General features: G+C 39.8%; 3 protein-coding genes across 9 annotated transcripts in view; 2 read left to right on the forward strand and 1 right to left on the reverse strand.

Annotated features, from left to right (window-relative positions):
* The window catches only part of LOC141389846 (uncharacterized), a 113,164-nt gene that overhangs the window by 10,875 nt on the left and 80,068 nt on the right, over nucleotides 1–22,221 (reverse strand). The gene's annotated exons all lie outside the window — the stretch shown is intronic.
* LOC141391401 (uncharacterized) lies at nucleotides 1,175–6,975 on the forward strand. The gene is made up of 2 exons (XM_073964303.1): nucleotides 1,175–2,028; nucleotides 5,829–6,975. Exons 1-2 carry the CDS (start codon nucleotides 1,247–1,249, stop codon nucleotides 6,925–6,927), a joined length of 1,881 nt encoding a protein of 626 aa, XP_073820404.1. The 5' UTR covers nucleotides 1,175–1,246; the 3' UTR covers nucleotides 6,928–6,975.
* LOC141390931 (uncharacterized) overlaps nucleotides 19,056–22,221 on the forward strand; it is a 31,388-nt gene continuing 28,222 nt past the window's right edge. Inside the window, exon 1 of the mRNA XM_073963860.1 lies at nucleotides 19,056–19,156. Within this exon, the coding sequence (XP_073819961.1) occupies nucleotides 19,056–19,156 (101 nt within the window). The remainder of the gene's footprint in view (nucleotides 19,157–22,221) is intronic.

The following is a 22,221-nucleotide window of genomic DNA, read 5'->3' on the forward strand; positions in this document are numbered from 1 at the left end:
ACTCCGCCGAAATTCAACAAACTATACAGCTTATATTCACCAGGGGACCCATGTACATAATCTGAAAATTACATGAAATCGGCCCAGATGTTTTGAAGATATAACATATTTAAAAAAAGGCATGGGCGGGTCTTTAGGTCCAAAATGAGGACCTAGGGTACAAAATAATTTTCAAACCGATACATTCGCAAGATTTACAAAAATAGCGTTTTTCAAAAATAGGACCTAGGAGAGGTGCCCGACCCCTCCTCCTTCCTTTACAATCTCTGACATTTTCAGGAAAATCGGTTCAGTAGTTTCAGAGATATAAGTTATTAAAGAAGGCATGGTCGGGTATTTATGGCCTAAATAAGTACCTAGGGTCGTACTTTTAACCACCGTTGCCTCGCAAATTTATCTTCAAAACGATACTTTCGTAAGCTTTTCAAAAATTGCGTTTTAAAAAATAGGGCATAGGGGAGGTAGCCCCTCCGAAATTAAACAAAATATGTAGCTTTATTTCACCAGGGGTCATCCCAGTACATTCTCTGAAATTTTTAGGAAAAATGGTTCAGTGCATCTGGATCTCGTTTGATCATTGAAGAACCTCCCAGATGAAAGATGCCAGAACAGCATATGCATACGCAAACGAGTATAAATGCGAGAGCATAGCGGATGGGCGATTGCGTAGTAATTCAGACAGCGACTTAAACCCGTCAGTGTAATCTAAAGAGTAAATAAGTAAACTAAATAGAGTAAAGCTTTGTGCTTACTAGAGTTAAGCTGTGTGCTTAGTAACAAAATAATGTCTTGTATGAATAGCGTCAATAAAGCATTGTAGAATCGTAATCTAATACGAACCCTCGTTTTATTTGGTACATATGGTATCAGGGAATAAAATAACGCCTACAAGGGCTTAGTTACACCTTATTTCCGTAACAATATTTTTCCTTTGGAAACGACTTGATGATGAACGTTGTATTAAGCTTCGAAATGTAATAAACCATCGTAACTCCATCTGTAATTTTTAATAATTTAATTTCCCAACAAAAATCTCCTATTGCCTCCTTTAATGCTATATTTTCTAAACACAACTGTTGCTATTCTCATTTTGCATTTTTTTGCAATATGTATCCTCCACTCAATCAGAGTCAGTAATAGTAGTAAAGTGCCACTCATATGCTTAGTCAGTTTCGTGTTGTTACTAAAAGCGTTTAAGCAGAAAAGCGGATGTCTTTATTGTTCTAAATTCCGAAAATCTGTCGCTATGCCAAAGGGAGTTAACAATTACACAAAGACAATTCGACTTCTTTGCTTTATTATATTACTTTTAAATATTTCCATATTAACCCAAAGTCATGAGCTAACCTTGGAATTTATTGGAGAACGTTTAAGGGAGCCGCTAAAGTATATGCATCGTTTACAATTGAAAATACGCCAACAGCATGCCATGGAAGATCTTGAAAATCCTTACATCAAATGGTTTCTTCGTTATGCGGATATAACAAAAACCCTAAAAACCTATAATATACAGGCTACGAATTTGAGACCTTTAATACACAGAGATAATTATGTAATTTGCACAGATATGCGGACATTGAATTTAACAATTGATTTATTTGGTCGTGCTGTGGGAAGTTTCTTTTTTATTATGGATGGTGGTGGTGGTGATGGAGTGAATGTCAATAATTTGCTTCCCTACTTTCGTTCAACATTCTATGAACATTTAGTATTTCCCATATATTTATTGACCAAGGAGGATATCTTCATATTTGATCCTTTCGCTTTGGATGCTGTTAATAGAGGAGTGTATGGACAATTGATTCCATATAATGGTGAACGAGATCCACAACATCAACTATTTATGGATATGCGTGGTTATCCTTTGAAAGTTTTACTCTTTAAATCGGTATTTGTTCGTCCTATTTATGAAGAGGCAACGAAGAAGGTGAAGGGATACAGTGGTGTTGATGTCAACGTGGCATATCTATTGCAGGAACATTTAAATTTTACTCTGGTATTACAGGAGCCCATAGCTGATTCATATGGGTAAATATAAAAAAATTGTGATTTTTATATACTAATTTAGAGTAAGTTTAGATTGCTTAACGATTATTCCAAGGTGTCGTATTTATATTCGCGGACCATATTGGCGCATCATAGCTTATTACAAACTCTCGTTATATGTGGTCAACAAGGTGTCTTCATTTGCACCTCAACAAATGATGCCGACTAGGGACTTGAGAACATTGTTCCTACATCTGAGCTTGAGCGCGGATGAAGTTAACATACTGTCTAATGTGACCACCAGAATCTTGGGGTAGTTGGTGGTCAGAATTCTGTTACCATACGCCAGGACATTCAGTTCAGTTCGTGTGCTGAGGATTTATTGGCAGATATTTCCATATTCCTCGGGCGGATGATGGTGTTAAGATCGGTAAAAATAGAAGTCCAGTCTTTCACAAATACGTTAGGAAAGGTACCCAATGCCAAGATTGTACAATCATCCCCATTCATTCTCAATGACATCTGAATGGTTTGGAATACGACTGGCGTCAACGTTTTAAATTTGGTAGGAGGGTAGCAAGTCGAACGCTACCAATTTTGTCGTGGCATGGCTTGTTGTTCTGGTTGTGTCATCGACTAATATCTGCGGAGATTGCGTGCAGCGTGGTTACAGTGCTGTGCTGATTACGGAACTCATGGTGGCGGCAATATAGCAATATCTAAGGCCGGGGAGGAGTATAGTCACAAGAGTCTTTTTTCTACAGTCTATTCGGTTTACGATACACCTTTTGTCTGGATTCAGTAGCAGGGCCACCCTGCCAATTTTCCAGACTTCGTGAACTATGTGGGTGGCTAGCGACAGGTTGAGAACTGTGGTGAGATACAAAACTTCCGTCTCACACAGCTGTTTCAGCATTACAATGGATATTCCGTCAGGATCCAAGGCATTGGAAGATTTTGCTTTTCTAATGGCATTTATGTGCCACCGTAGTGCCCGGGTTCGATCCCCAGGCAGGGCAAAAACATCATACTTTCCAATGGTGGCAAAATACCCATTATAATTGCGGTGGTTCCCACGGAAGGAGGAGATTTTATGCGACATAGTACTCTTCTCTTAGCCCTATCACTCCACGGGTGCTCAACATAACGGGTGCTAACATAATTTTTTCCACGGTTAAAACGTGACTTAGCCGTTGGTCATTATTCACCTATTCCGACTCCAATGTTGCAACTCTTCAGATGATTTAGCCACTTGTCCCGTTTATGCTCACCGACTGACCTGTTAACGTCCAGTGTCAGCTCCCCGAATCTGGGGCCAATTGAGTTGCCTCGACAAAACTCAATTCGCCAATTTGCTATTCCCGTCGCCTCTTCCGGGAAATTTGGTCTCACTTCGGCTGCAGCAGTGATGATGTCCCCGAACGTCCTTTCTGCTAGCCAAAAATCAGAAAGGTTAGTTAGTCAAGCTAATTAAGTTTCCCGTGATTGATGGGATTCAGAGGTGATGAAGTCTTGCGGTCTGCAGATGGAGAGTCTGCAGATGGGGAGATGGTCTGACCATAGTTAAACGACGGTTTGCCAGGTGAAGCCATTTGTCAGTATGTGACACGCTGGTAATGTCTGGTGAAGGGAAGCCCTAATTGAACATTCAAAGCGTATAGCTATCTGCTTAGTCAGCGCTATAATGCTTTGGTCATTACCTGGGACCGAATATTGGCCTCTTTGGGGACTACTGAAATCTATAAATCTTTGGTGGCTGCTTCAGGGCCTGCTGAGATGTATAAAAACCCACGCCTATTGGCCTCTTTGGGGCCTGCTGAGATGTATAAAAACCCACGCCTATTGGCCTCTTTGGGGCCTGCTGAGATCTATAAAAACGCCCACGCTTATTGAGATCTTTAAAAAAGCCACGCCTTTGGCCTCCTTGGGGACTGCTTAGATTTATAAAAAAACCACGCCTTTGGTCTCCTTGGGGACTGCTGAGATTTATAAAAAAGCCACGCCTTTGGCCTCCTTGGGGACTGCTGAGATTTATAAAGAAGCCACGCCTTTGGCCTCCTTGGGGACTGCTGAGATCTTTAAAAAACCTACGCCCATTGGCCTCTTTGGACATTGCTGATATCTTTAAAAAAACCTTCGCCTCTTTGGGGACTGCAGAGGTATTTAAAAACCCACGCATATTGACCTCTTTGGGGACTGCTGAGATCTTTAAAAAAACGCCACGCCCATTGGCCTCTTTGGACATTGCTGATATCTTTAAACAAATCCACGCCTCTTTGGGGACTGCCGAGGTATTTAAAACCTCACGCCTATTGGCCTCTTTGGGAACAATTGCCTCTTTGGACATTGCTGATATCTTTAAAAAACCTACGCCTCTTTGGGGACTGCAGAGATCTTAAAAAACCTACGCCTCTTTGGGGATTGCAGAGATCTTAAAAAAACCTACGCCTTTTTGGGGACTGCAGAGGTATTTAAAAACCCACGCCTGTTGGCCTCTTTGGGGACTGCAGAGGTATTTAAAAACCCACGCCTGCTGGCCTCTTTGGGGACTGTTGAGGTTTTTTCAATCCCACGCCTATTGGCGTCTTTGGGGACGCTGAAGTATTTAAAAACCCACGCCTATTGGCCTCTTTGGTGGCTGCAGAGCTATCTAAAAACCCACGCCTATTGGTCTCTATGGGGACTGTTGAGGTATTTAAAAACCCACGCCCATTGGCCTCTTTGGGGACTGCTGAGATCTTTAAAAAAACCCACGCCTATTGGCCTCTTTGGGGACTGCTGAGATCTTTAAAAAAACCCACGCCTATTGGCCTCTTTGGGGACTGCTGAGATCTTTAAAAAAACCCACGCCTATTGGCCTCTTTGGGGACTGCTGAGATCTTTAAAAAAACCCACGCCTATTGGCCTCTTTGGGGACTGCTGAGATCTTTAAAAAAAACCCACGCCTATTGGCCTCTTTGGGGACTGCTGAGATCTTTAAAAAACCCACGCCTATTGGCCTCTTTGGGGACTGCTGAGATCTTTATAAAAACCCACGCCTATTGGCCTCTTTGGGGACTGCTGAGATCTTTAAAAAACCCACGCCTATTGGCCTCTTTGGGGACTGCGGAGGTATTTAAAAACCCACGCCTATTGGCCTCTTTGGGGACTGCTGAGGTATTTAAAAACCCACGACTATTGGCCTCTTTGGGACTGCTGAGGTATTTAAAAACCCACGCCTATTGGCCTCTTTGGGGACTGCTGAGACTTATAAATAAAAAAGCCACGCCTTTGGCCTCCTTGGGGACTGCTGAGATCTTTAAAAAACCCACGCCTATTGGCCTCTTTGGGGACTGCTGAGATCTTTAAAAAACCCACGTCTATTGGCCTCTTTGGGGACTGCTGAGATCTTTAAAAAACCCACGCCTATTGGCCTCTTTGGGGACTGCTGAGATCTTTAAAAAACCCACGACTATTGGCCTCTTTGGGGACTGCAGATGTATTTAAAAACCCACGCCTATTGGCCTCTTTGGGGAGTGCTGAGATCTTTAAAAACCCCACGCCTATTGGGCTTTTTGGGGACTTCTGAGATCTTTAAAAGACCCAAGCCTATAGCACTCAACGGGAATGGATAAAACGATTGAGCATATTCTCTGTTCCTGTCCTACATAAAAAGCAACGAAGATTTAAAGCTCTAGGACGACCTTCCTTTACGATCTCGCTGAGACAACCGAACTAGGTCTGAGAGACTTTCTGAAATTTCACGTTTGACCAAGCTGGATGTAATTTCCGATAATTTTTTAAACCAGATTTCATATTTTTTACACAAAAAATGCCTAACATTTTCCCTATCTTCCCTACAGAGGTCGTCTACCGAATGGTTCGTTTAATGGAGCTCTGGGCATGATACTTAACAAACAAACCGATATATGCTTCACCGGATTTTTCGTGAAAGATTATCAAACAACAGATATTGCATTCTCGGCGGCCATGTACGATGATCGCCTGTGTATTTATTCGAGAAAGGCGGAACGTGTGCCATATTATTTACTACCGATATGGGGTATCGATTATAATGTATGGATTGGTTTTATTGGATTGGCATTTTTGTCCTCCTTTGTGTGGATGGTGTTTCGAACATTGACAATTAAAATGAACATTTACGGAGGAGAATATCCAATCGATTCTTTGAAATGGCAATATTTGGTGATTCTTAAAGATACCTGGGTATTATGGGTACGGGTTGACCTAAATCATCTACCAAGCATAGAAACAGAAAAGGTGTTCGTTGGGGTGTTATGCTTTGTCAGTGTTATATTTGGCGCCATATTTGAATGTAGCTTAGCATCGGTTCACATAAAACCGTTGTATTTTAAAGACATACAAACCCTACAAGAATTCGACGAGAGTGGCATGCAGATTGTCATTCGTTACATATCAATGGCTGATGATTTATTTACACCGGATACCTCACCCCTATTTGCCCGGCTGCACAATAAAACAATTTTAAATGTCAATATGACATATGATTTAATGCAAGATATTCTGGATAATGGGAATTTAGCTGGTGTAAAACGCTGGCGTAGCCTTATGCTGGACAATCTCGAACTTGCTTTGACCAAACAAATATGGATGATACCGGATTGTCCGAAAGTCTATCACATTTCATATGTCTGGTTACGTTACGCTCCCTGGGAGGAGCGTATCAATTATTACCTTTTACAATATTTACAATTCGGGTTTATCCAGGGTTTTGAAAGTGCAATGCGGCATAGCATTTATTTGGAAATTATAAAGAAAGGTTTAAATGCGTCGAGGGAGGCGTTTAAAAAGTTGCGAATTAAAGATTTTCAATTGGCATTTTATGTGATAATTGTCGGCAATATTGTGAGTTGTATTGTATTTGTGTTGGAAAAATGTTGGGCCTTGAGACGACAGCGAGAATTACCAATAAGGATATGATGTTTAAAATTTGTTTTAAGAAAATAAAAAATGTTATTGTAAAATGTATTTTGGTTGTGTTTTTATTTGTTAGTGGATATAAAAAAGAGTCCAATCACGAGAGAGGGGAACAAACGAAACGTTCACAATTAAGATTACAAGGACTAGATCAACACGATCCGCAAACTGACCATAAACTACAGTTAAACACTACAATGTTGAACCTTTGTGGAGGAGTTACCTAGGAATGGACAGACATAGTTTTGGAATTTGTTCCAAGTTTGGGATCAGTCTCGGTATTAATAGTGCCCACCAACATTAGAGCTTTCGGGTCATTATGTCAGTAAGCATGTCCACAAAAAAAAAGTATTATTCGTGAAATTAAGATGACAAGTACTACCATCTGTGAAATTTTCGAACCACTTCTCGAACATGAGTTTTTGAATATATAGAACCTTAAAAACTTGGGTTTGTGCATCGGGTTAGTAACCCTCCCCTAGAAAAAACAGCCTACTATGAAAAAACGAGAGAAATGAAAAACAAACCCCTCTAAAGTTGAGGAACCCCGCAAACGTTTTAAGGACCATGATCTGCGAATCTGCACCTGGAATGTTCGCACTTTTTATAGAGAAGGTGCAGTTTACGCATTGGCAGATGTTCTTGAAAAGTACAAGGCCGACATTACTGCCATACAGGAAATACGATGGAACGGAAAAGGCGTCACAACAGCACCTAAAGGTGACGCACTGTATTATAACTGCCATGACACAAGGCATGAGTTTGGTTGCGGATTTGTAGTTGGTCGGAGGTTAAAACACCTGGTCTCCTGCTTCACCCCAGTGAATGAAAGACTCGCTGCAATTCGATTAAGAGCAAATTTCTTCAACATCAGATTTATTTGCGCTCATGCTCCCACTGAAGACAAGGACGAACAGACCAAAGGTATATTTTACGAGCGCTTAGAAGAAACTTATGACCGTTGCCCTGTCCATGACATTAAAATTATACTAAGAAATTTTAATGCCAAAATTGGAAAGGAGAATATCTTTGGCCCACCTGTCGGGAAATTCAGCCTGGCTGTCGCCAGATCAAAGAACAAAAAATCAAATTGATCACGTTGTGATAGATGGAAGACATGCCTCGAGCGTGCTGAATGTAAGATCGTTTCGAGGTGCAAACATAGACTCGGAACACTACCTTGTTGCAGCAAAGGTACGTACCCGTCTAAACGTTGCAAATAAAGCACGTACAGATACAACGCGGAAGTTGGACATCGGTAAGCTGAAAACACAAGAGATAGCCTCAGCATATTCCACTCAATTAGCCCATTTGCTTAATGAAAGCACTCCTCGTCCCGATAACATATCAGCACAATGGCAAAATATTGCCCACTCCATGCAAACAGCCGCAAAATCCATACATGGATACCAAAGACCTCCACCAAGGAATCCATGGTATGACCAGGAGTGTCGTACTGCTACCGAAGAGAAAAATGCGGCATATAGGGCTACTCTACAATCAGTAGCAACGCGTAGCGCACGAGAGAGGTATCGGGAGAAAAGGAGAGAGGAGAAACGTTTTTTACGCAGGAAAAAGAGAGAAATGGAAAAGCGGGAGTGTGAAAAAATCGAGATGTACAGGAGCCAAAATGAAGTCCGAAAGTTCTACCAAAGAGTGAAACATCAATCTGATGATTTTGGTACTGGAACATCCTCATGTAGAGACCAGCAAGATAATTTGGTAACTGATACATATAGTGTGCTCAGGATATGGAAGTTACATTTTTCCAAACTGTTGCTGCCCGATAGTAGCGAAGATACACAGATTCAATCCCAGAAGATGGTATTGATGTATACTGCCCAGCCAAGATGAGCTAAAGTCAACAATAAACCGTCTAAAGAATAAAAAGGTAGCGGTAGCCGATGGCTTACCAGACGAGTTGTTCAAAAAAAGCTGTTCAAGGCGACACGCTGATAAGGTGTATTCAGTTAGCACCATAAGACAGGAAGAACGAGTACCCGACGATTGGAACCAGAGCATCCTGTGCGCTGTCCACAAGAAAGGAAATAAGACTGTATGCTCTACTATAGGGGCATAAGGCTTCTCCCTATTGTCTACAAGATAGTGTCTGGGATACTGTGCAAACGACTAAAGCCTATGGTCAACCATATAGTTGGGCCATACCAATGCGGCTTTAGACCTGACAAATCCACCATTGACCAGATATTTACCCTGCAGCAAATCCTGGAGAAGACCCAAGGGATGCAGATCGACACCTACCACCTTTTTGTCAATTTTAAAGTAGCCTTCGACAGCCCCCTACGTTCAAAGGTATTCCAAGCCATCGCCAAATTTGGTATCCCCGCAAAGCTCATTCGGCTTTGTAACATGACTTCAACTGACACGAGATCCTCAGTTAAAATAGGAAACAACCTCTCCGAAGAGTTTAGTATCAAAACAGGTTTCAGACAAGGAGACGGCCTCTCGTGTGAATTATTCAACATTCTGCTGGAAAAGGTTATACGAGATGCGAAGGTCAAAAGAAATGGGACAATCTACAGCAACAGCCACATGTTACTTGTTTATGCTGATGACATTGACATCATGGGACGATCAGTAAAAGAAGTAACAGATACCTTTAAGAAGGTCGAAAGAGAATCACCAAAAGTGGGTCTGACGGTAAACGGTGAAAAGACAAAGTTGATGGTGTCGACGCGCAATGCGTCCATAGAGATCGGCCCATCAGTGGAAGTTGGTTCCTATAATGTTGAGGTAGTAAAATACATCGTCCATCTCGGTACCGCCATAAACACAACAAACAACATCAGTTGTGAAATAAAAAGTAGAATTATATTGGCCAACAGATGCTACTTTGGTTTAAGTAAGCAGTTTAAGAACAAAACTATATCTCGTCAAACAAAAATAACGCTTTACAAAACACTGATACTACCTGCGCTGATGTATGATTCCGAAGCCTGGATACTTGGGCAAGCAAAAAAGACTGTGCTTGGTGTGTTTGAGAGAAAAATTCTTTGAAAGATCTATGGACCAAACTGTGTTGACGGTGAATAGCGACGTCATATAAACCACGAGATGTATCTGCTATACAACGACATCAGTATAGATAAACGTATCGAGATGCAACGATTGCGTTGGCTAGCCCATACTATAGGAATGACCGATGATGAACCCGCTAAAAAGGCGTATACATATAGATAACATGGCGGTGCACGTAGAATTGGCAGGACAAGGCTTCGATGTAGCAAACAGGTGGAAAAAGAAATGGAAATACGTGGTATTCCAAAAAGCGAAGCAACAAACAGAGAAATGGATATATTTTCTTAGTTCGGCTTATGGAAAAAATTTTCTTTAATGGGCCAGTTAAGTATGCACTTATAATAATGGGGAATCAAATATTTATGAAAATCAGACTCCACTAAATCTTTTGAACTTTTGTGTTGGAGGTAGCCCAAGGAGTGTACCAATATGGTCCATCTCCAGACTTAAACTAGATTTGGAAGAAATATTACAATGTAAAGTTTGGACCATTGCATTTTGTCGAAAATCGACCCTCGAAACCTTTGATCAGACATTAAGTGCTTCATCTGTGAACACAACCAATACGGAACACAAATAACCGAAAGACAATTTTCTAAAAAATAGAGGTGTTTCAGAATTTGTGAACTCTTTCCGGGAAATATCAACATGCCGAAAAACAAGTAAAAAGAATCAGTCGGATTTGCCGACAGAGATATACCCTCAGCATATGTGAGTTGAAACTTTCATTTAGACACCAATGTTGAACTTTTGTGGAGGAGGTACCCTATGGTACCTTCATTTTAGAAGTAAAACTAAATTTGGACAAAATATTAGGAGATCCAAATTGTTCAAGAGATATCGTTTTCAAGAGATATCTTGCATAACATTTAAGTGGCATTTTTTAAATATTCGGGGGAACTACCGGAAGCGGTATTGCCTATCTTCGAACTAAACGTATGACAAAATATCAGGAAGGTCAAATTTTGGACCTAATTGGTTAGTTCGAGAGTTATCGTGCTTAGGGTTTTTTTACACCTTTCGGGCTGTTTTCTCAAGAAGTATGGACTTGCCATTAAAAAAACTTTTACCGTCGTTATTGAATTAGCGAATGCAAGTTGCTCCAAAAAATCAAAGTGATTCGAGAGCAGGTCTTAAAGTGAACTTATCAGTAATTTTGTCTGATTGGTACCCAAAGGGGGGACAAACATAGTCCATATTCGAACCTGATCTATATCTTGTAGATATATTAGGATGTGTAAAGTATGGACCAGATCGGTCACTCTCTTCAAGAGTTATCGTGCGAACAATTTTTCCGAACATTTTTGAAAAAAAATCGTTTTGCTTCTTTTTGACAAAAACTTGTATTCGCTGCCTCCATTACGACAGTACACGCTTTTTTTAAGGGAAAGTTTATACTTCCTGAGAAAATAGTCCGAAAGGTTTGAAATACCCCTATGGCACCATCATGTGTAGTGGCTTAAGCGCACGATAACTCTCGAACGGATCAGCCGAATCGGTCCAAAATGTGGACTTCGAATGCCTTTGGTTTTTATTGAAACAACTTGCATTCGCTTTCCCTATTGTGACAGTACATATTTTTCAGCGGCACGTCTTTACTTCTTGGGATAATGTTAGAAAAGCTCAAAACAGCCTGCTGGGACCAACTAAACTGGGTATTACGTAAGATAAACCTCGAAAGGATAAACCGATTTGGTCCAAACGTTGTTGTCGTATTATATAGACGTCAGAAGTATTGTTGTTGTTGTCGTGACAGTGTTTCAATCGTTTAACGATAATCTGGGATTCGCGGGGAAGATCAATTTAATCGGAAGAGCGCACCTAAATATCTTCGGCGAATCCCCAACATAAAGTAACTGTGTCTAGGAAGCGAATCCCGAGGAAGAATCGCAGATTAATCATCTGGAAGATCTTTAGAAGATTAAAATATAAAGTAAAAAGTAAAAAAGAATAGAATTATCTTTGGGTTTTGTTTTTTTTTTTTTCATTTGTTGTCTTTGAGTTTTATTACCTCCTTTTGTTTTCTTTTCTGCCTTGTTATGATGTTTAATTATTCCTTATGTTGTGGTGGTTAGTTATACTGCTTCCTAATGAAATTTGTTGTCCTGGACATGCTTTGTGTTTGTTTATATCAAAGTTCTTCAAAAAGTGTATATAAGGATTATATACAACCAAATCAAAAATGTCAGTGACAATCATCTGTTGCTCTTCCAGAATAGCATTCTGTTAATTTCTAGAGCGATCATTTGAAAAATCTAAGGAAAAAATGTAAACAATCGTCCAATGATCGCCGTTGGGAATCACAGAAGATTAATCTGAGCGAACAATCTTCCATAATTTTCAGGGTTTGTATGTCCGTTCTTCTGTTCAATCTGGCTCTGGGTCTATCTCCAGTTCCAGGAAAGTGGCTGCTTCGATGGGATGTAACCACAGATCCGCTGGAGATAGATGAGTAGGTCTGGCGGGGCAGTTGAAAAGGTGTTTTGTGTCGTGCGGGCCCATGCCGCATACTGGGCAGATGTCTTGCATGGCGCGGTCGATTTCCGGCCAATAAGAATTTAGGCGACTAAAATATCCCGAGCTTAGTTGAGCCAAAACTACTCTGGTTTGTCGTGGTAGCTGAAGCTCCTCAGCTGCGATAGATGGGGGATGTACTCCGAGGACTTTATTCACACTATATTTGCTTATGGTCTTAGCAACTGCATCCGTGTGAATACTATTTAAACCTGCTTGATATGCCTGTTGATCTAGGGGTTCTCTCCTATATTGTCCTCACTCTCAAGAGCATGAATATCCTTCCTGATATGCCTGAATGTGTCGGGCCTAGCCAGCAGATGGTGATTGGCATGGCTCTCACGGTAAAACCCAAGCAAGTACTGCAACGAAAGCTTCTCATTGCTTTACCGGAAGAGGAGGAGGCACCCTATTGCTGTCCTTAGGGCGGCATTCTGACAGGGTTAAAACTTTTTGCAATTTGTCTCACATAATCCCGGGGACCAAACTGGAGCCGCATAGCTTACCACAGACCAACCTATCGCGTTATATGTGATCAACACGGTTTCTTTATCTGTACCCCAAGTGCTGCCGGCTAGGGACTTGAGGACCTTGTTCCTACTTTTCAGTTTGTCGTAGATAGCTGTGGCGTACACGCACGGCTAGAAAGTAGTGTCGAATGTGACCCCTAAAATTTTGAGACAGTGTGTGGTCGGAATTCTGCTACCATCGACCACGACATTTAATTCTCTTCCAAACGGCACTGTCCATGTGGTGAACAGAGTGGCTGTAGATTTTGTGGCGGAAATCTACATATTCCTCGCCTGGAAAAAGGTGGTAAGATCGGTTAAATAGGAGTTCAGTCTCTCACAGATGTCAGAAGAGAAGGTACCTGACACCAAGATCGTGCAACCTCCGCATATGTTGCGATCACGATGCCGTCTGTAGGGGGCGGTATACAGGAGGGGCAGAGGTTAAACAGTTCCGGAGATATCACCCCACCCTGTTTCACTGTGCGGGGTTTGGACTTCTTGTTCCTGAATTCCACGTACGACTGGCGTTCACACATATAGTTGACTATCCAACATTTCAAACTTGGCCGGAGGGTTGTCTACTCAATGTCAAAGGCTTTTGATAAGTCAAGCGCCACCATCACTGTTCTATCACACGGCGGTCTCTGGTTGGAGATGGCCTGCAGCGCTATTGTCGTGCTGTGCTGCTGATCGGCAACTTGATAGCTAATCCTGATACAGGAGAGTACTAAGGCCTCAAGGATCTTTGCTACGGGCGACAAAAGCGAAATTGGACTTCGGGAACAATGAAGGTGGTTAGCGGCAAGATGAGAACTTTAGTGAGATACTCCACTCCCGGCTCATTCAGCTGCTTCAGCATTACCATGGAGATTCCACCAGGGCCCAACGCTTTGGATGATTAAGCGTTCCTGATGTCATTTGCAACATCATCAATTGTAAATTGCGGTGGTTCATCGTTGGCAGGAAGCGATCTGATGCGACGTAATACTCTCCTCTTCGTCACTCTCGGGGTGCTCGACAAATTGTCGATTGAAATAACTTACGCACCTCTTAGGGTCAGTCAACGTAACGTCGCCATCCTTCCAGCGTTCGAGAGTGACTTAACCGTTGTCCAAAATTCGCTTATTCCGGCTCCAATGTTGCAACTCTTCAGATGATTTAACCACTTGTTCCGCTTATGCTCGCCGACCAGCCTGTTAACTTCCAGTGTCAGCTCCCTGACTCTGGGGTCATTGGGGTTGGCTCGAAGCTCATCACGCTCATTTGCTAATCCCGTCGCCTTTGCTGGGAAGTTTGGACTTACTTCGGGTATTCGACCAGCAGGAATATGGCGAGCGGCTGCAGCAGTGATGATGTATCGGAAGTATTGTGTGCTACTTCTCTTCTTTAGATCCGAGGCTGAGGGTATATCTCTGTCGGCCAAGCCGACTGATACGTTTTTACTTATTATTATTAATATTTATTACTAGCGGACCCGGCGAACTTCGTCTCGCTATTAAGGAATAAAATTTCATACAAAAACTATATTTTCGATTTTTCCAATTTTCCGACTTTTCCAGAGAGATTTTCCAAAATTTTCTTCCGTAAAGACCTTCTCCTCGAAAATACGAATAACTGACAACAAATTTTACAGAAATCGGCCTTGCCGTTCTCATTTTATGAATTACTATACATTTTTTACACCATTTTTATATATTTAGATTTATTTATTTTATTTTATTTATTTCTTTCAGTGAATGCAATTTTAAGCCCTAGGGCCGATTATAATTAAATTGCAAATTAAACTACTCCAAGTTACATATAAAAATATTGTTATCTTAAAAAAAAGTTATAATTACGATAAGTTACTGAGCGTTCGGCAAGTAAATAACTACTCAAATAGAATGATTATCATGAGATAAATACAAATGATTTTTTTTTTAATTTTTAGTACATGTTTTCTCAATGATTGATTGGCAAGTAGAAAAAAACTACTCAAGTATAATAGTGTTGATGAGATAATAACAAATGTTTTAACGATTTTAAAAGATACTTTTTTTCAAAATGTATAATTAAATTTAAAAAAAGGTTAACTATGCGTTGCTATAAATATAACATATATAGAAAAACTACTCAGGTTACGCATGTAAATATGATTTTTTTTTTTATATAAAATTATTGTTCATGTACAATCAACATAAAACATGTATACATTTAACTTTATGTTATGGTTTGTGGAAAATTGGTGTATCATAGTCGAAGTGTGTTGCGATAATGCAAAACTAAATAGAAAAATAAATTGTTCTCATTAGAGATTTAAACTTCAAAAAGGAAAAATTAATGCCGATGCGGCTACCTGGGCATTTGTACCATGGTAGAACCAAAGTGGTTTATGATTTTAGACTTATAAGTTTTACTAGATAATGAAAATTGCTTAAGTGAAGGCGGAAGGCTGTTGAAAATTCTTGCAATTCGTATTTGGAATGACTTGTCCATGGGACCAGTAGCATTGGGAACAGTTAATTGATACGATCTTGTAGACGGACCAAAGAGAAATATATCTAGAAGAAACGTAGGAGTTTGATGTTTAACAACATTATAAAATAGCATAAAGGATCTGCAGTCTATAAACCGCCAGAAAGAACAACCTAAGAAATGTTTGACTTTAGTACTAACATGATCAAATCGTTTAAGAGAGTAGATGTAACGTACTACTCTGTGTATCGATAGCTTGATTTTTTTCATATTTACTTTAGTTGTACAGGAGAAGATTTCTATGCAGTACATTACATGTGACATTATTAGTGAATGCGCCAATTGCACTTTTATATTACGGGGTATAATTAAGTCTGTATTATATAGTTGCCGTAAGGTCAAATGTGTGTGTGTTACAACATTGTCAATATGGGCTTCAAATGACAGCTTATCATCAATGACAACACCGAGACATTTTATGCTATTGACAATATTTATTGCTTGTCCATCATAAGCCAGTGAGAAGTTATAACATGTGTTACTTGGGAAAATCAATGCATTCGTTTTAGAAGGATTAACAATTAATCGATTCGTGTCCATCCATTCATACAACTGTTTCATAACGTAGTGAAATTTTGCTAGCAGAACGTCCGGACTGTCTACAGGTGACTTAAAAAGAAGCTGAATATCGTCTGCATATGAATATGGGGAACACCAGAAACGGATATTCCCAAACAAATCATTTAAAAAAATTATGAAAAACAAGGGCCCCAGGATCGAACCTTGGGGGACCCCACTCTTTACAGGTAGTACATCCGAGAACATATCGTTCATTGCAACGCATTGACTTCTATCAGAGAGATATGAGTTTACCAATTTGCAGGCATTATGGCTGAAACCATAGAAACGTTTTAGTTTATATATTAAAATTGGGTAGTCAATTCTATCGAAAGCCTTTTCTAAATCTAACGATAGCAGTATTGACACATTTTGTTGGGAAATATTTTTTCGTATGGAGTCCGTTAGGCCCACCAACAACATCGATGTGCTACGGTGACTACGAAAACCACATTGACAATCGTCGAGCATGCTGTTGTTTACTAAATACTCCTCAAGTTGCTTTTTAAGTACATATTCTACGACCTTCGACAGCACTGGAAGTAAAGCTATTGGTCTATAACTATCCCCAGTAGTGTCCTTTTTCTTAATTGGGTTAATTTTCGCTGTTTTCCATCCTTTTGGGAAAGTGGATGTCATAATGATCGTGTTGACCAAGTGCAAAAAATACGACGAGATGAATGGAAAAATGATTTTAAAGAATCTTAGAGGAAGGCCATCAATTCCCGGAGCATTCGATTTAATGGATGAAAAAGCCATGTGAAGGTCATTAAGTGAAATGCATTGAAATGAAAATCCCACATCTTCAGGATATACAGGGAATAATTGTTCGAAACTATTGTGGCTATCTAGCTGATTACTTACAAATGAAGTATTTAAAGAATTGAGATCCGCTATTGATGGTGTATCTACCGTGGTACTATTAGAGCCAATTAACCCATTTCTCCGAATAACATTCCAGAGGGACTTGGGATTAGTGCAACCATTAAAAAGTGCAGCGTGGTGAGTTTTCTTAAATTTCCTCTTAATTGACTTCGTTCGGTTTCGTGCTTTGCAAAAAATTTGCCACCTTTGTGTACATTTATCTTGAATATATGCATTATATGCCAAGACGGCAACAGACTGATGATAACGTATTTCAGGGGAGTTTATCCATTTGTCGGTATTGATTGACTTTCTAAATATTTTCCTCGGGAAAACAGAATGAAGTTGATAGACTCCATGCATTAGCTCATCTAACTGAATATCAACATTCGAAGTACTTAAAATATTCGAAAAATCGATCAAGGAAGCTTCGTGTTGCAAATCGCTCACATTTACACCACTATAGTCAACATATTCGCATGCATCTTGGTACCTTCCCCATGTGACCACCCGTTTATCTTATCATTTAATCACATTATCGATTATAACGTGGTGATGACTCTAATAATCAGAATCTAATAATAAAGCTAAAATATAAATTTTTGAAGTTTGATAGTATGGGGTTACTTTCCCGCAATTGCCTAACCGCATTTATTGCTCGGGACACTTTCGATTGGTTTGAATATAACTTCTTACGAATTTAAAACCTTTGAACCTTAGATGATATTTAATATTAGCAACTCATTTTGACAAAATTTGGAGTCTGTATCTGTTACCATTCTAAAGATATTCGCACACAAAACCTACGGTTTTGGAGGTACCTATGATTCTGATGCTATATCTCAACGAGGAATTTCAAAAATTTGTATAGCCTATGTTACTTTCAGGCGGTGCTGTAATACACGGTTTTTGAGTTATTAAGGCACAAACAAACGGACGTACATTTTTCTGTTTTATACATAGATACAATTCGATGCCAAGACATGTCATTCCAACATCCGAGAGCCTGATGAGCTTTTCAACTTACATCGAACCAATCGCAAAATTATTAAAAAAATCTCCCTAATGGGCAAAAAATTAATAAATTGTTGAAGTTGTATGATGCATTGTCAGAGACTACATACTCTTAACGCTCGTACATACGAAATACAGACGGTTAAATGAAATTTATTTCATTGTGGCATCCTTTTTATCATGAACTTTTTTGTTAGCCCTGCCACACACAACCCAGTGGTGTTATTACCTCTGTTCCTTTATATGATTTGGCAAAAAAAATTACGAAATGTCGAACAATGACTTTTGATTATAAAATAAACATTTTTATAAAGGACAATTAGGTCTCAAAGGACACAAAACAATTGTTTGGATGGCTGTCTGCGAAAAAGTGAATAATTTGCGCAAAATATCTTAAAAAGGCAAACTAAGTAACAACAGTTTGTCATTGCATTTCTCAATAACAAAGTATACGGTTGTAAAGAAAGAATGCTGCGGAAATGTATTATAGCTTTTGCAATTATTACAATGGCCCGTTCAAAAAGTTTGGCACAAAATAAAAATGTTGATATTCCTGGAGATTCAATAGAAAAATGGTTGAGAACTTCTCTTAAGGAAGTTAAATCCTTAAATTTAATGCTACGCTCCAGCAAGTTTCAAGAAGATATGCAAAATCCATACATCCAATGGTTTATCAGACATTCTCAGATGCCGCATATGCTTCAAACTTATGGATCAGAGAGGAATGCGACAAATACAACAATCGACAGCAGCCATGTTATTGTAGGTGACATAGAGCGACTTAAAACAACAGCAGAACATTATGCTAAGCGTAGAGGATACAATTTCCTTGTTATCAGCGATGCCAAGGTGGATTTAAAAGAGTTACACAAAGTGGGCCACCTTCTATGGACCAAGTTAAGAATATTGAATGTGTTTTATTTAACAAATGATGGTGTTTATATTTACGATGCATTTAAATTGGATGACAATGGAAATTATGGTGAAATTGTTGTTTATAATGGAGACGTTTCTTTGGATACAATTTTGTTCCATAACATGCGTGGTTATCCTTTGAAAGTGCAAATTTTTCAATCAGTCTATTCACGACCTGTGCTAAACCCAATAACTGGAAAAATGGACTCTGCCCAAGGACTTGATGGTAGAGTGGCCCATAATGTGGAAAGGGTCATGAATTTTACCATGAAACTATTAGATCCAGATCCAAATTATTTTGGGTAAGTTATAATCTGTGGAATAATTTACCACGAAAAGATGTGGTATGAATTTTAAAAGCCTTTAAGGGTCTTCTATACATAGACGACCCTTTAAGGGTCTTCTTCTATATGTAGACGACCCTTTAAGGGCCTTCTTCTATATGTAGATGACCCTTTAAGGCTCTTCTTCTATATGTAGACGACCCCTTAAGGGTCTTCTATATGTAGATGAACCTTTAAGGGTCTTCTATATGTAGACTACTCTTAAAGGGCCTTCTATATGTAGATGACCTATTAAGGGTATTCTATATGTAGATGACCCTTTAAGGGTATTCTATACATAGAGGACTTTTTAAGGGTCTTCTATACATAGAGGACCCTTTAAGGGTCTTCTATACATAGACGACCTTTTAAGGGTCTTCTATACATAGACGACCCTTTAAGGGTCTTCTATACATAGAGGACCCTTTAAGGGTATTCTATACATAGAGGAACCATTAAAGGTCTTTTATACGTAGAGGACCCTTTAAGGGTCTTCTATACATAGGGACCCCTTAAGGGTCTTCTATACATAGACGACCCTTTAAGGGTCTTCTATACATAGAGGACCCTTTAAGGGTCTTCTATACATAGAGGACCCTTTAAGGGTCTTCTATACATAGAGGAACCATTAAAGGTCTTTTATACGTAAAGGACCCTTTAAGGGTCTTCTATACATAGGGACCCCTTAAGGGTCTTCTATACATAGATGACCCTTTTAGGGTCTTCTATACATATACGACCCTTTAAGGGTCTTCTATACATAGACGACCCTTTAAGGGTCTTCTATACATAGAGGACCCTTTAAGGGTCTTCTATACATAAGGACCCTTTAAGGGTCTTCTATACATAGAGGACCCTTAAAGGGTCTTCTATACATAGAGGACTTTTTAAGGGTCTTCTATACATAGAGGACCTTTTAAGGGTCTTCTATACATAGAGGACCCTTTAAGGGTCTTCTATACATAGAGGACCCTTTAAGGATCTTCTATACACAGACGACCCTTTAAGGGTCTTCTATACATAGACGACCCTTTAAGGGTCTTCTATACATAGAGGACCCTTTAAGGGTCTTCTATACATAGACGACCCTTTAAGGGTCTTCTATACATAGACGGCCCTTTAAGGGTCTTCTATACATAGACGACCCTTTAAGGGTGTTCTATACATAGACGACCCTTTAAGGGTGTTCTATACATAGACGGCCCTTTAAGGGTCTTCTATACATAGACGACCCTTGAAGGGTCTTCTATAGATAGACGACCCTTTAAGGGTCTTCTATACATAGACGACCCTTGAAGGGTCTTCTATAGATAGACGACCCTTTAAGGGTCTTCTATATATAGACGACCCTTTAAGGGTCTTCTATACATAGACGACCCTTTAAGGGTCTTCTATACATAGACGACCCTTTAAGGGTCTTCTATACATAGACGACCCTTTAAGGGTCTTCTATACATAGACGACCCTTTAAGGGTCTTCTATACATAGACGACCCTTTAAGGGTCTTCTATACATAGACGACCCTTTAAGGGTCTTCTATACATAGACGACCCTTTAAGGGTCTTCTATACATAGACGACCCTTTAAGGGTCTTCTATACATAGACGACCCTTTAAGGGTCTTCTATACATAGGCGACCCTTTGAGGATATTCTATACATAGACGACCCTTTAAGGGTCTTCTATAGATAGACGACCCTTTAAGGGTCTTCTATAGATAGACGACCCTTTAAGGGTCTTCTATAGATAGACGACCCTTTAAGGGTCTTCTATAGATAGACGACCCTTTAAGGGTCTTCTATAGATAGACGACCCTTTAAGGGTCTTCTATAGATAGACGACCCTTTAAGGGTCTTCTATAGATAGACGACCCTTTAAGGGTCTTCTATAGATAGACGACCCGTTAAGGGTCTTCTATAGATAGACGACCCTTTAAGGGTCTTCTATAGACAGACGACCCTTTAAGGGTCTTCTATACATAGACGACCCTTTAAGGGTCTTCTATACATAGGCGACCCTTTAAGGGTCTTCTATACATAGACGACCCTTTAAGGGTCTTCTATACATAGGCGACCCTTTAAGGGTCTTCTATACATAGACGACCCTTTAAGGGTCTTCTATACATAGACGACCCTTTGAGGATATTCTATACATAGACGACCCTTTAAGGGTCTTCGATACATAGTCGACCCTTTAAGGGTCTTCTATACATAGTCGATCCTTTAAGGGTCTTCTATACATAGACGACCCTTTGAGGATATTCTATACATAGACGACCTTTTAAGAGTATTCCATAAATAGACGACCTTTTAAGAGTATTCCATAAATAGACGACCCTTTAAGGGCCTTCTATGTGTAGACGACCCTTTAAGGGTCTTCTATATGTAGACGATCCTTTAAGGGTCTTCTATATGTAGACGACGCTTTAAGGGTCTTCTATGTGTAGACGACGCTTTAAGGGTCTTCTATATGTAGACGACCCTTTAAGGGTCTTCTATGTGTAGACGACGCTTTAAGGGTCTTCTATATGTAGACGACCCTTTAAGGGTATTCTATGTGTAGACGACCCTTTAAGGGTCTTCTATGTGTAGACGACCCTTTAAGGGTCTTCTATATGTAGACGACCCTTTAAGGGTCTTCTAATGTAGACGACCCTTTAAGGGTCTTCTAATGTAGACGACCCTTTAAGGGTCTTCTATATGTAGACGACCCTTTAAGGGTCTTCTATATGTAGACGATCCTTTAAGGGTCTTCTATATGTAGACGACCCTTTAAGGGTCTTCTATATGTAGATGACCCTTTAAAGGTCTTCTACATATAGACGACCCCTTAAAGGTCTTCTATATGTAGCAGACCCTTTAAGGGTCTTCTTTACCCTATAAGGGTCGTCTATGTAAAGAAGACTTTTAAAGGGTCGTCTATGCATAGAAGACTTTTCTATACTTGACGACCCCTTAAGGACCTTCTATACATACATGACGACCGTTTAAGGCTCTTCTATACATACATGACGACCCTTTAAGGGTCTTCTATACATACATGACG

This window comes from Musca autumnalis, unplaced genomic scaffold (assembly GCF_047663935.1).
Source record: "Musca autumnalis isolate F117 unplaced genomic scaffold, ASM4766393v1 scaffold_1, whole genome shotgun sequence".
In the NCBI taxonomy this organism is placed as follows: domain Eukaryota; kingdom Metazoa; phylum Arthropoda; class Insecta; order Diptera; family Muscidae; genus Musca; species Musca autumnalis.